Source organism: Zalophus californianus, chromosome 6 (assembly GCF_009762305.2).
Source record: "Zalophus californianus isolate mZalCal1 chromosome 6, mZalCal1.pri.v2, whole genome shotgun sequence".
Taxonomy (NCBI): Eukaryota; Metazoa; Chordata; class Mammalia; order Carnivora; family Otariidae; genus Zalophus; species Zalophus californianus.
In genome coordinates this window covers 47603666-47617557 of record NC_045600.1, presented here as the reverse complement: position 1 = coordinate 47617557, position 13892 = coordinate 47603666, and the positions used below count along the sequence as shown (strand labels likewise).

The window sequence follows — 13892 nt, the reverse complement described above, 5'->3', positions numbered from 1 at the left end:
GATACCTTTTTAATATTGAATCTTCTGATTTATGAACATGGTATTTATAAGTTTATTTTGATTGATTAAGGTTTTAATTTTAGTTTTAGGTCAGGTTCTCCTATAAGCAGAGCCCATGGCAAGGACTTGATGTACGTGATTTATTGAGAGTGCTCTAAAGGCAAAACCTGCAAGGTCATTTGAAAGAGGGTTGTAGCATAGGGATGGGGAAAGAGCAGAACAAGATGTGACTTCTGGTAAAGTGTAGCTTTGGTCTGATCCACATGGGACTCTAAGCCTTGAGTCAACTGTAGGGGGTTGGTGGTTGTTTCTGCCATCTGCAGGGTTAGAGAATAGTTTGAGGGAGGGTGACATAACTTTGACGGCAATGGCTTCTTTTGTCCAAAGCTAAGGAGAAGGGGGACAGCCAACATTTACAGCCAGAATTAATTTTATTAGTCTCTTCAAAGAACCAACTCAGACTGTTGATTATCTATATTGAATGCTTTCAGTTTTATTATCTGTTCTTACCTTTATTATTCCCTTCTATTTTCTTTAGATTCATTTTATTATTTAAAAAATTTCTAGAGATGGTACTTGGATAATTTATTTTCAGTATTTCCTCTTTTCTAATTTATGCATGAAGGCATACTCTTACAGAAGCCACTCTTCAGATGGATCCCACCAGTTTTCAAATGCATTTTAACAATAATTCAGTTCAAAATATTTTATAATATTATGACCTCTTTGACCTATGGGTTATTTAAAAGTATATTTTGTAATTTCTATACATTTGGGGATTTGATTATGTTTGCTGTTGACTTCTAGCTTAATTCTACCATGATCTGAGATTTCTCTCTGTAGGATTTCAGTTTTTGAAATTTGTTCAGACTTGCTTTATGTCCCAACATTATGGTCAATTTTGGCATATGTTCCATATGCTTGGAAAGAATATGTTCTGTTTTTGGTGCAGTGTTCTTATATATATCAATTAGGTAAAGATTGTTAATCATGCTGTTCAATTCTTCTATATTTGCACTGATTTTTTTGACTGGTTGTTTTATCTGTTACGCAGGGAAGGGTATTAAAATACCTTGCCGTGATTGTGGAGTTGTTTATTTCTATCCTAGTTCTGTCAATTTTTGCTTTAGCTTTTTTGAGCATATGTTATACATGTGTAAAGCATACATCGAGTAATAATGTAATTTTATATCTTCCATGTAAATTGATTTTGGACACCTTTTTTCATTATGAAATATCTTTTGATTAATAATGCTTCTTGACTTAAAGTCAACTTTGTGCCTGATATTAATATATCTTTGTTTTGAATAGTGTTTGCATAATATATAATTTTCTATCCTTTGACTCTAAACTTTTCTGAATTCTTGTATTTAATGCATATCTCTTGTCAGCAGCATATAGTAGGGTTTTGTTTTCATTTCTAACAAGCTTTGTCTATTAACTACAGTAGTCTATTTAACTTAATGAAATTATGATATATTTAGGTTTAAATCTACTTTCTTTTTTCTTTTCTGTTTGTGTCATCTGTTTCCTTTTGTGTTCTTTTGCCTCTACTTTTTGCTTTCTCCTGACTTGCAAGCTGTGTCTCAAGGCGAAAAGCGGCCTTGAATGTCACTTTCACCTCTCTGACATTCCTTTCTCTCAGGGATCTAGACCATTCAAGATGCCTTGGCAGGTCTCTGACACCTTCACAGAAAGGTTTTTAAAATACTTTTTTCAAAAAAAAAAAAATATATATATATATTTTTCCAGCTTTTCTAGTTGTCTTGGGTAAAAGGTCTGGTTTGTAATGATTCTTCTATTATTAAAAGTGGGGAATCTTCCAATATTTTTAAGTTTGGAATTTAATTTAAAATGTCATGAAATCTCAGTTTAATAGGTACCTTTATGGTTTAGAAGTAGAGGAGTCCTGTATTATCGTGCTGTCTTTACGAACCATAGCTCTGGTGTCAGACTTCCTGGGTTTGATTTCCAGGGCTGTCATTTATCAGCTGTATAACCTCAGATTAATTGCTTTTAATGCTCTAATTGCCTTATCTATAAAATGGGGGTAATAAATAATTTATTCCAGATTACTGTGATAACTAAATATATTAGTATATGAAAAGCATCTATAATAGCGCCTGGGACAGAGTAAGCACTGAATGGCCACTAACTCTTTTTATTACCAGTGGAGTGCCATAACCCTGAACGTTCCTGTTAAATAAGAAAGTGTAGGTGGTGTGAGACATACAAATATAATGGAAGGCATGGGTCCTTACTCTCAAGAAGCTTCCTGTCTAGTTGAGGAGATAGGAAATTAATGGTGGATATAAAGTAATGGCAGGGATTTCCATTAAGTCACTTTGGAATCAATTTCATTACTAAAAATAGGAAGGCAGCATGACACAGTGGAAAAAAGAGCATGGGCTATGGAGCCAGACAGATTTGGGTTCAAATTTGGCTTCTGCCACTAACCACTTATGATCTTAGAATACTATTTCCCTTCTCTGAGTTTTCCCATTTTTAAATAATGGGGTTGATACTGCCTATTGCCTAGGGTTGTTGAGAAGATTAGATTAAGTAAGATAATCATTGCAAAGTACCCAGCAGCTAGCGAGGACTCAACAAATACATGTTCCCTTTTCCCACTTTTTCTATTGCTAAGCAGACTAAGGTAAATGCTAGGGTAGGACCCAGAACAGTAATTTTAGGGTAGGAAGAATTCAGGGAAGAGAAAGGTCTTGTGCACAGATATGGTCAGTGAAGACTTACAGAGAGATAGGATCTAAGCTCCTTTCTTGAAGGTAAGGGAGAGCAGTTAGGAAACATAGAGAGGCGGCAGAGGGTGAGCCAAGGCAAGGCACATGGGTGGAGTGGAGCAACTATGTGCTATAAAATATCTGAGAGTCATACAAGGCTTCCATGAAAGATCTTGCACACTCATCATCCTTTTAAATCCTCGTAACAGCTCTCTGAGTTTGGCATCATTGCCTCCACTTAGAGCTGAGGGAAATGGCGGCTCAGAGGGCTTACCCAATTGTCACACACCCTATAAGAAGAGGAAATGGGACGCAATCCTATATCTTCTAACTCTAGGCAGATGGATTGGAGCTGTGCAGCCTTTGGAATGAAAGATTGTGGCCAGATGTGGATGGGCTTGCAGCCAGGATGGGAGTTTCTTACTTTAAGTAGCTTGTGTGGTACTATGGAAGCTTTGTGACAGTACATTTCACATTACTAGTCTTTTAAGAATATTTATTTGATGGCATTCCAGAAGAGAGAGGAGGCAGGAAGACCAATTAGGAGCCCATCGCTGTGGTCTGGGCTGGAGGGGATGGTATGACCTCTGAGTCTCAAGGGGCACCTCTGGCTGATGAGGAATAATGGGGGTAGATTGACTTAGGCCTGCTTTCTTCTTACTCCTTTGGAATTTGAGATGAATTGCTGAGGGGCTTCTCTTATTGAATTTTCCTCAGAGGAGTCCTGATTCCAGGGGTGGCAGAATCAGGAGACAAAGACAAAAGAAAACAAAACAAGGAATCTTGCCCTTAGTTATGGGTAAGAGAAGGAAAAAGGAAAAGGGGCAGGAGAGGCAGTATTAGGATCTCCAGACTGCTCCTGAATGCAAATCATCTGCCATGAGACCATGCAAAAAATGCAAGCCAGACAAACTCCCATGAAAATGTGAAAGCATCCTGGAAACAGCAGGCCTATGCCAAAATTGTGAAGCAGACACCCAGCCTCCCTATTCTGTGCTAATTTCCCTACAATGACACGAACTACTTTTTAAAAGCAGGAAAACAAATTTTTAAGTTCATTCTACTTAGAAAGATACTATTCTCTGTATTATTACAGTTCGTAGTGGAAGACTACAACAAACGATGTATTATAGCAGCTGACTCTAATTTCTCATATCATAAAGGGGCAGTGATACGTATAACCTAAAAATTGCTTCTACAACGAATAGAACTCTTTTCTTTTTAAACTGGCCCCAGCCGACCTGTGCTGTACCCAGTTCCTTCCTTTGGCAATGTCCCATTTGTTATGTAGCGCTTTCCTCCCCACTCCCCTCTCAGGCACAACGGAGGAATACACATAATACTTTTCTGGTCTTTTCTCTTAGCAAATCTATTCCAAGGAATAAAATCTGAATGAAATTCAAGTCACACTAAGATGAACATGACAGATAATAGCTTATAGTGTACGCCAGGGATATTTGCACAGGAGATTCATTCCATCTTTAGTAAGTCTTTATTCAAGTGTCTGTTAGGTACTCAGAACTTTCCTAGGTTCTGGGAATACCACAGGGAATAAAAAAGCTGTGGCCTGACTTCCTGTGAAGTGTATCTACTTACTGGGAAGACAGGCAGGAGACGAGTACACAATAAGCTGATTTTCAGGAGTGAGAAGTGCTGTGTGTGACAGGGAGTGACTTGTGGGTGTTGGGGGGGGGGTCGGTAGCGAAAGCTTCCTCGAAGAGCTATCACCTGAGCTGAGACTTGCATGACAAGAGGCTGTCATGGGAAAATCTGGAGGTCTTGAGCTGAGGGAAAAGAAAGGCAAGGGCCCTGAGGTAGGTTTGAGCCTGATGTGTTCCAGGAGAAGGCAGCAGGGTGGACAGGGGTGGGCTCAGTGAGAGGACAGACAGGCAACAGCCAGATTCTGTGGGGCCTCAAAGGCCAAGGTGGTGCAAAAAGGACGAAAGAAGAAACAAATCACACATAATCCCCACCACCCAGAGATAATCACTGTTAACATTTTGTTGTTTTTGCTTCCTATCTTTCTTTAAAATACAAACAGCACCACTAACTCTTTTTCTTCACACTTGTAAAGGAGCAGTGATATGCATAATCTAAAAATTGTTCTACAGTGAACATAATTAACTGGTCTAGTCACTGAACAGAATATCCTGATTAGTCAAAAATTTGATGCCAAACTATGGAAAGAGCCCAAATGTCATGAATGAAGAAGAGGTGGTGTGTATGTCTCTCTCTCTCTCTCTCTCTATATATATATATATATATATAATATTCCATTATACACCACCTTTTCTTCCTTCCTTTTTGTATTTTCCAATTTCCCTACAATGACATGAGTTACTTTTATAATCATGAGATTTATTCTTAAAAAAGTTTATTATATGTGGAAAGTTGCTACTCTCTACATTAGTATAGTTCATGTAGGAAAACATAACAAATGACATAGATATAGGCCATGTTTTAATTTTTTTTTCTTTTTAAAAAACAGATTTACCGGAAACTTCCAGGATTTTTACGTGCGCTTATGGATGCCCTGAGAAAAGACAAAATAGTCTTCCCTAATGATGAAAAGTAAGCTAATGATGAAAGAATGTCCATTATTAGTGTATCTATGCGATTCTGGAGGGTAACTATCATGTAACATACTGAACGGGTAGATGAGAATTCTTAGATGGGTACCAAACTTTGAGGTAATGTGTGTACAAATTTTTATTGTTTGATATTGTCCTCATGTCTAATTTGAAAACTTCACTAATTCAATACTTTCTCTGAAGTCATAAAGGGAGTTGTAGACTTAGGGTTTACAGGATCTTTTAAAGGTGCTCTGAGAAGGTCTAGCCTAGTCAGGATCCCTGACTTCTAGGCCTTATTCCCCATGTAACCAAAACCCACCCACCATTCAGCCTATTGACCCAACAGCAAGTCCAATGACCAGAATTTGGCAAGTTAGCCTCTTGCAGCTGGAGAATTTAAGAGTGCCTCCAATGGGCAGTTGTTATCAGTACTTTATGTCGACACACTTGAGGGATCTAACCTTCTCAGGAGCAACAGTGAGTCATTGTGACAGGGTGGATGGGTATCAGAATTTGGGAAGTATTGTTTGAGAAAGTTATTAGAATGAGGAACAAGTCTTCTTCATGCCGTAGCCTCTCTGAATTACCAAGCTAGGAGGTTGACCAGGAAGCTGATTAAACCTGTTAATCGTGTGTCCCTCTGTATATTTATGGGGAAAAGTAAATACATTGCTACAAGGAGTTCTCTTTAGTCCTATGGTAGTTCTTGTTATTTTTGAATTTTGAGTTGTTTTGTTTCTTTTATATAGTCTTTTAGTTAAAATATCCCAGATATTATGAAATAAGGTAGAATAAGGGAAAAGATGAGGTTCTTTTAACTGTACAAATTCAGTGTTTTTTCTTATTTAAAAAAATCATGTAGAAATAAATTAATTAAATACCTAATTAAATTGTGTGAGTAAATAGAAGAGAGAGAATCTTGCCTGGAAGGGAAAACAGTGACTATATGAAGTTTATTACATATGAAGTTGTCATTCCTGGGAAGGAAGGAAAGAGAGATCTTGTATTTTGAGGCAAATCTCATGTTTTGCTAAAGCTTTAACTTAGAAGAGAAATCTCAACATATAATTTTTGAGCTGAATGCTTTTCTTCTACTTGTCCCTAGTGTTAAATTCCTGTCTTCTCCCCTTCTCATCATACACGGTGAGGATGACAGCACGGTGCCTTTGGAGTTTGGCAAAAAGGTAAACTAAGAGCTCAGTGCTGACTGAAACATACTATACTTGTATCACCATTTTCTCATCTAGCCAGACTTTGAGATTAGAGCCTACAGGAGGGTCTCTGACATTATAAGAGATTCTCTACATCCCTAAATAGGCATGCTGCCTGGTGAATACAATATGCATCAGCGTGCTATGCTTTGTAGCTTGAAGGAGTGTTTGTGGTGGATCCTGGTTCCTCGTCGGCAAGTGCGTGTGTGGATCTGCAAGTATAGAGAAGATCCCAGGCTGCTGTGAGAATCTCCATGTAGTCTCTCCCATAGTGGCTCCAAAAACAGGATGCAGTTTCTTTTCTTTTAGACAAATACAGTGGGTCCATCGCAGTTCCTGTCCCCTTGCAGGGAGGGTGTTGGCAGCAGAAGGATGAGGTTCTGTCAGTGTTCTGTGTTAGCTGTGCAGTTTTTAGTTCCTTAGTTGTAGAGACAGCCAACACCGGGTGTTGGGGAAGGGTGGTAGAGAGTCCCTTATCTCTGACTTAATGGGACTAACTCCCCAAGTTGACTGTTTCTGTACTGTTTAGGAAAATTAAACTAGAAAAACACCACCTTTGATGGTCAGCCTTTGAGTCTCTGTCTTTCTGTCCCGCACAGCTCTATGAAATTGCACACAATGCATATAGGAACAAAGAGAGGGTCAAGATGGTGACCTTTCCCCCTGGTTTCCAACACAACTTCCTCTGTAGAAGCCCCACACTAATAAACACTGTGAGGTAAGAGTTGCTTTGCTAAATGTGATTATCCTTCTCTTAAAGGCAGATAGGGCTGTTCTGGCTTACTTAGACTGGGAAGTGGAGAAAGCATGTGAGCTGACCTAAGTCCTTTTTTTGCAGAGATTTCCTGAGTGAGCAGTGGGCATGAGGTCTGAGAGTAACAGAAATCTGAAGTGAAGACTTGGTCCAGACACCACCCTAGGGGCATATTTTTCATGTAAAATTGTACTGGGCTGCTGGGATGAGCTGAAGTCACTGACATTTCTACAATTCACTTGCCATTTTAGTAAGGGAAAGCATGGATGTTGGGCATTATTGAAAGTTGTCATTTAGCTTATCATAGTCTACTTTGTGGAACAAACTGAAACCTCATTGTAGAGTATCAGAATTTGGTAAAATTTGGATCCCATCTAAAAATGTGTGGTTACCAAACATGCTGGGGATATTTGTGAATGAGGTGGTCTTTGGTTGGGACTTAACAGTATACGAAAGGTACTCTAAAGTTAAGTAATTTGTGTTTTAGTTTAGTTAATTTAAATGGCATTAAAAAGTTCCAAGTATTTTCTAGCTTTTTGAATAGCCCTGGAGAAAGTCCTAGCATGCTACTTAATCTGCCATCAAATAACAAGTTTTGGCACTCATGTAGCCCTTATAAATTGGCACTTTATTTTTAGCCCTAATACAGTCATACACTTTCCCTCCTAATTCCCAGAAATTCTTAACTAGATTATTAGCTAACAAAACAAAACAAAATCAAAGAATGTTGTAAAAGTTTTTAAATCCAGTAAGAAGTTATTTTTTTTTCTAGAGACATTTTACAACTTACTTTCCATTGGCTTTGTTCACCCCATTGCTAGATTCACTGGATAGGGAAATCTTGAGATCTGAAGGCTCCATGTTCCAGATGTCCCTGGCATATTCCTTAATTGTTCGGTCACTAGAGAATTTCCCTGCAGCAGCTATATTTTTGAGTACCATTGTGTTCCAGGCCTTTGGATTCTGTAAAGAACGCACATATATATGGCCCATGGCCTGAGTGCCCATCGAACTTTATGACAAATGCCAGGCCAAGCACATCCAAGCACATTTGCAGGGGAAAAATGACAGGAGTAAGTTGTAGTGAATCACAAATACATTTGTTTCACAGCTGAGAGCTAGATAGGGCAGATCATGCTTTTCTCCTGTTTAGAGTATATTTCTCTTAAGAACGAAAAAAAAGTATTTTTCATTTTAAAAGAAACCATGGATGTAAATTCCCTAATTGGTAATTGTTGCTATGGTTACAATATTTTGGCATGCAAGCCATATTTCCCATGCTTTATTTTTTATTTCACATCCCTTTAATTAGAGAGGAAGGAAGGGACTAACGTTCATTGTCTGCTAGATGCTGTGTCAAAAGATTTAACCTGTGGCTTAGATCACAGTTTGAAAAACACTACTCTAGAATGTTAGCTGTTGTGCAGGGAAACAATGTAATGGGACAATTATTGACCTACTTCTCCTTTCTTGTTCTTTCTGAAGGTAGATGCCCCAGTTGATTTACACTGAATCCCAAATACTCTATTGGGGTTTCAAAATAGGATCAATTAAGGCCTTATCCTTAATAAAATATATTCTATCCAAATTTTATAATTTTTATGTAAAATAATATAAGAAGCTATTTATTTTATGCCCTCATGATTTTGTAAAGAACTCTAAAAGTTCATTAAAAATGGCCAGAACATGGGAACCTGGATGGCATAGTTGGTTAAGTGTCTGACTCTTGGTTTTGGCTCAGTCATGATCTCAGGGTTGTGAGATTGAGCCCTGCATATGGCTCTGTGCTCAGCTCCCTGGAGTCTGCTTCAGTTTCTCTCCCCTTCTCCCTCTGCCCCACTCCCCACCCCTGCTCTCTCTCACTCAAAAAATTAAATAAATCTTAAAAAAAAGAAAAAGACCAGAACATTACTCAAAGCCATTAGCAATGCATTATAAACATTTAAAAGAAAAGCCAAAACTATGATTATTCCATAAGGTACTGCAACACAGAGTCTAAAATTTGTTTATTCGGACTTTGAAAACTTGCTAAATAAGAGGAAAATAAAAGCTTCCTTTTCTTCACTTTCTTTAACTAGTTAAATGGATAATGAATAGACTTCCCAATATGTTTCTAAGCCCCAAAATACGATAATTGTTATGAGTAAAAACTGCAATTAGCACTAATGAACAAGGAAGACTGAACCAAATGCTGGGCTTTAAGATGGGCATCTTTGGATTTGGGCCATAACATTAGCAAAAGAGACCCCATTGTGCAAAACTGGCATTCACATTTGTCCTTGCCCTTGTCATATTTTCCTTTCCTGCTCTATTTATATTTCTTTTCCTCTTAGCCATTCTACACACAAATACAAGTGGAGATCAAGAGGAAAGAGCTAGAGTTGACCATTTTCTTTTGTCTTTGCGTTCTTGGAGGCAGGTAGTGAGCCACTCAGCTTAACTCGAGTACTGCCCCTCCTTGCTAATGGCCTTTAACTTTAATTTACTCTGGCCTATACATTTTTGGGGGACTAGATATGATTCTATTAGAAGATAAGGTCTGAATATCCTAGATAGTTGCCTCATTTCTCTTTTGGATTGATTAATGGGGCCCTCTTATTTCGATTTAATAAAAAGAAACAAAAATTTTAATTAACCATAGTAAGCTGGTTACTTTTATAGGTCAGCCATATACTCACCATGTACAGCTGGCTGGCTTTTTCTTGACACTTGACATAGGCTTCGTAGTCTGCGAAGACTTTAAACCTGTTTTTTGTGATTGGAAGGGAAAAACAAAACAACAAAAATCTTCATTAAAATATGTGTGCTAAGATTCCACTTAAAATTATCTTTTGCTTTTTTTCTAAGATTTATTTGAGAGAGAGAGAGAGAGAGAGAGAGAGAACACACAACCATGAGCAGGGGGAGGGGCAGAGGGTGAGGGAAAGGGAGAGAATACCAAGCAGGCTCCGCGTTGAACAGGGAGCCAGAAGTGAGGCTCGATTTCATGACCCTGAGACCATGACCTGAACCAAAACCAAGAGTTGGATGCTTAACCGACTAAGCCACCCAGGTGCACCACCCCCTTGACAAATTCTCTTTAGTATAACATCAGGCATGGCTGGTTTACCAAACTTACATTTCTATTCACAAGAATTTTAACCAGCCCTCAACCTTTATATTGGTTCTTCCCACATGTAAGAATGTCAACATATGGATGTTATCTGAAAGCTGGGTATACCAGTGGAAAGAGAAAAAGAATCCCAGATCTGTGGGTCTTGTTCTTAAACCTTCCTGCATAGTTAGTAGAGAATATCTTATTTTTCAAGTATAGGTTAGCTTTTCAGATCACAGATCTATGCTAATTACACAGGTGTGTTGTAGTTGGTTTAGATGTTCTTGTCCCCTTTTCATGGCCCAAACAGCACGATTGTCTTGTGGGAACTCACCTGTCGTAATAAAATAGCATGTTGACTAAGTCTTTGAAGAGGTCAGGCTGCTTGGGAGAGAAGAAGCCATTGTCAATTTGATCAACGGCCAGCTTCAGCTCTGGAAGTGCTTCGTAATATTCTTTTGCCTCATACCTGTGGGGTGAGAGTGGGGGTGATAAGAAAAAGGTTCCGTTAGTGTGTGTGATTAACAATACACTAGACAGGTGACTTCCAGGGAAAATGGCAGAGTAGGAGGACCCTAAGCTCCCCTCATCCCACAGATACAGCGAGATAACACCCACAGCGGTGTAAATAACGGGAGACAATAACCTGAAGACTGACAGAACAAACTTTCCACAGCTAAATGTGGAGAGGAAGTCACATCAAAGAGGGTGGGAAGAATGGAGACGTGGTTGGGAGTTAAATGGACCCATGGGACTGTCCTCAGGCGGGAGGGATGCCGTGGGCATGAAGAGGGTAGAGAAACAGACTATTACACTGGGGAGCCCACATGGGGAAGATGAATCCCCAGAACATTTGGCTTTGAAAACCAGATGGGCTGAATTTTGTGAGTTCTTACCATCAGTGGGGCTTACCACCTGGGACTTTAAAAATCAGCAGGCTTGGCTCTGGGAGAGCAGGGAGAGCTACAGGAAACCGAGTCCCTGCCCTTAAAGGGACAGCGCAGCAAGCAGCCCCGGAGATACAGTATAGAAGCCGCAGTTTGAAAAACACCTGGGGTATACTGGAGGGAGATTTGTTTACTAATCTCAGAGCTATGCTAGAGGGACAGGGATCTTTAGGTGACTTCTCCAGGAACAAAGGAGCTGCTGGTCACTATCTCCCTTCCCTGCCCCCCACAGCCTAGCCACCCGGACCCCTGTGGGACAGTGCTGTGGCAGTACTGGCTGCCTGACTTGCTAACAGTGCGCCCAGCCCCCAGCTTCCTCTGCAGATCTGCCCCGGCAGTCAGGCCTCTGCTCCAGGTCCCCTCCCACAGCAGACCTGGGTAAGCCTCGCTGGCACTGCCCACCCTGCCCCCCAGTTCTCCTGTGCTCCTGCCCCCTACAATGTGCTCTTGGCCAGAGCCCATGCAAAGTGGGGCCACGAGCCTAGCTGTGTGCAAGCAGCCCCCACACGGGCCAGCACCACTCCAAAGTGACTCCCACCCCGAGGAGAGGAGAAGACAACCACACGCAACAATCAGACTGCAGCCCCAGCAGTGGGCTGGGCGCAGACAGCTGGTCTGCCTCCAAGCACTGTCCGCAGATGAAAGCTTCTCAGGGGAGGACAGAGTCACACTTTGGTGTGATTGCAGCTCTGGCAAATGCCTGGTCCGACTCCACTCAAACCCGAGGTGGCCCCAGCCTGGCTCACTAACACAAGGACCAAACTGTGCCTACAACAGGCAAAGAGGGCCACTGCAGACAACTGGATTGAAGGAAAAAGTGGCTCAGCTACAACAGCAGAGTGTGTGCAAAATGCATAGAAGACACCCCTGAAGCACCAGGTTCTGATAAATGGGACACTGCACTATGGGGCACTACTGGACTCTCCATGAGGCCACTACTTTCAAGAGCAGGAGACATAGCCGACTTTCCCAACACATAGAAACAGACACAGAAAGTTAGGCAAAATGAGGGACAGAGGAAATGTCCCAAATGAAAGGACAGACAAAATCACAGCAAGAGGCCTAAACAAAATGGAGATAAGTAATATGCCTGATAGAGATTTTACAGTAACGGTCTTAAGAGTGAATGGTCTTAAGAGGAAAGTGTGCAGGACCTCAATGGATCCTTAACAAACAGAGAGAAAACATAAAAATGAACCAGAGATGAAGAACTTAATAAATGAAATTAAAACTGCACTAGATAGAATAAATAGTAGACTAGAAGAAGCAGAAGATGGGATTAGCTACCTACAGGATGGAGTAATGTAAAGTAATCATGTTGAACAGGAGAGAGAAAATATAATAATAAAAAATGAAAATAGACTTAGGGAATTCAGCAACACCACAAAGTGTAATAACATTCATATTATAGGGATCCCAGAAGGAGAAGAGTAAGAAAAGGAGGCAGAAGTTTTCTTTGAAGAAATAATAGCTGAAAACTTCCCAAATCTGGTAAAGGAAACAGAAATCCAGATCTAGGATTCACAGAGAGCCCCCAACAAAATCAATCTAAGGAGGTCCACCCCAAGACACACAGTAATTAAAATGGCAAAAAGTAGTGATAAAGAGAGAATTTTAAAAGCAGCAAGAGAAAAGAAAACAGTTATTTACAAGGGAAACCCCATAAGGCCGTGAGCTGATTTTTCACTGATTTTGCAGGCCAGAAGGGAGTGGCATGATATATTCAAAGTGCTGAAAGAAAAAACATTCAGCCAAGAATACTCTGTTATTCATCATAGAAGGAGAGAGAAAGAGTCTTCCAGATAAGCAAAAGTTAAAGGAATTCGTGACTATAAGAAATGTTAAAAAGGGGGCGCCTGGGTGGCTCAGTCGTAAGCATCTGCCTTCAGCTCAGGTCATGGTCCCAGGGTCCTGGGATCGAGCCTCCCATTGGGCTCCTGGCTCCACGGGAAGCCTGCTTCTCCCTCTCCCACTCCCCCTGCTTGTGTTCCCTCTGTCACTGTGTCTCTCTCTGTCAGATAAATAAATAAAATCTTAAAAAAAAGAGAAATGTTAAAAAGGATTCTTTGAGTGGAGAGGAAAGATCATAAGTAGGAGTAAGAAAAGTAGGAAGCACAAAAGCAGTGAAAATAAGTATATCTATAATAATCAGTCAAAGGGGGCCACCTGCGTGGCTCAGTTGGTTAAGCATCTGCCTTTGGCTCAGATCATGATCCCGGCCGGGGTCCTGGGATTGAGCCCCATGTCTGGCTCCCTGCTCAGTGAGGAGCCTGCTTCTCCCTCTCCATCTACCCCTCTCCCCTGCTCATGCTCTCTCTTGCTCAAATAAATGAAATCTTAAAAAAAAAAAATCAGTCAAGGATCCACAAAATGAAAGAATGTAAAAAGTATGATACCATATGCCTAAAATGTAGGGTGGGGGGTGGAGTAAAGAATGGATTCAAACTTAAGCGACCATCAGCCTAATAGAGACTGCTATATGCTTAAATGTTATATACAAACCTAATGATAACCACAAATCAAAAACCAGTAATAGATATGCAAAAATAAAGAAAAAGGAATCCAGTGTATC

General features: G+C 40.3%; 2 protein-coding genes across 17 annotated transcripts in view; one reads left to right on the top strand and one right to left on the bottom strand.

The window, feature by feature from the left end:
• Positions 1–13892, bottom strand: part of PYGL (glycogen phosphorylase L) — a 97953-nt gene that overhangs the window by 48715 nt on the left and 35346 nt on the right. For 7 of the 11 annotated variants that reach the window (XM_027572369.2, XM_027572360.2, XM_027572359.2 and 4 more), the window contains exons 18-20: positions 10708–10842; positions 9958–10024; positions 8070–8242 (exon numbers count right to left, since the gene is read on the bottom strand). In XM_027572369.2, the coding sequence (XP_027428170.1) occupies positions 8070–8242; positions 9958–10024; positions 10708–10842 (375 nt within the window). Of the gene's footprint in view, positions 1–268; positions 318–6580; positions 6738–6921; positions 6944–7044; positions 7127–8069; positions 8243–9957; positions 10025–10707; positions 10843–13892 lie in introns of those variants that run through there. The other 4 variants (XM_027572364.2, XM_027572361.2, XM_027572367.2 and 1 more) reach the window with 4 other exon arrangements.
• Positions 1–13892, top strand: part of ABHD12B (abhydrolase domain containing 12B) — a 51753-nt gene that overhangs the window by 21283 nt on the left and 16578 nt on the right. For 4 of the 6 annotated variants that reach the window (XM_027572379.2, XM_027572375.2, XM_027572378.2 and 1 more), the window contains 3 exons: positions 5230–5312; positions 6420–6498; positions 7125–7243. In XM_027572379.2, the coding sequence (XP_027428180.1) occupies positions 5230–5312; positions 6420–6498; positions 7125–7243 (281 nt within the window). Of the gene's footprint in view, positions 1–5229; positions 5313–6419; positions 6499–7124; positions 7244–7363; positions 7804–13892 lie in introns of those variants that run through there. The other 2 variants (XM_027572377.2, XM_035728239.1) reach the window with 2 other exon arrangements.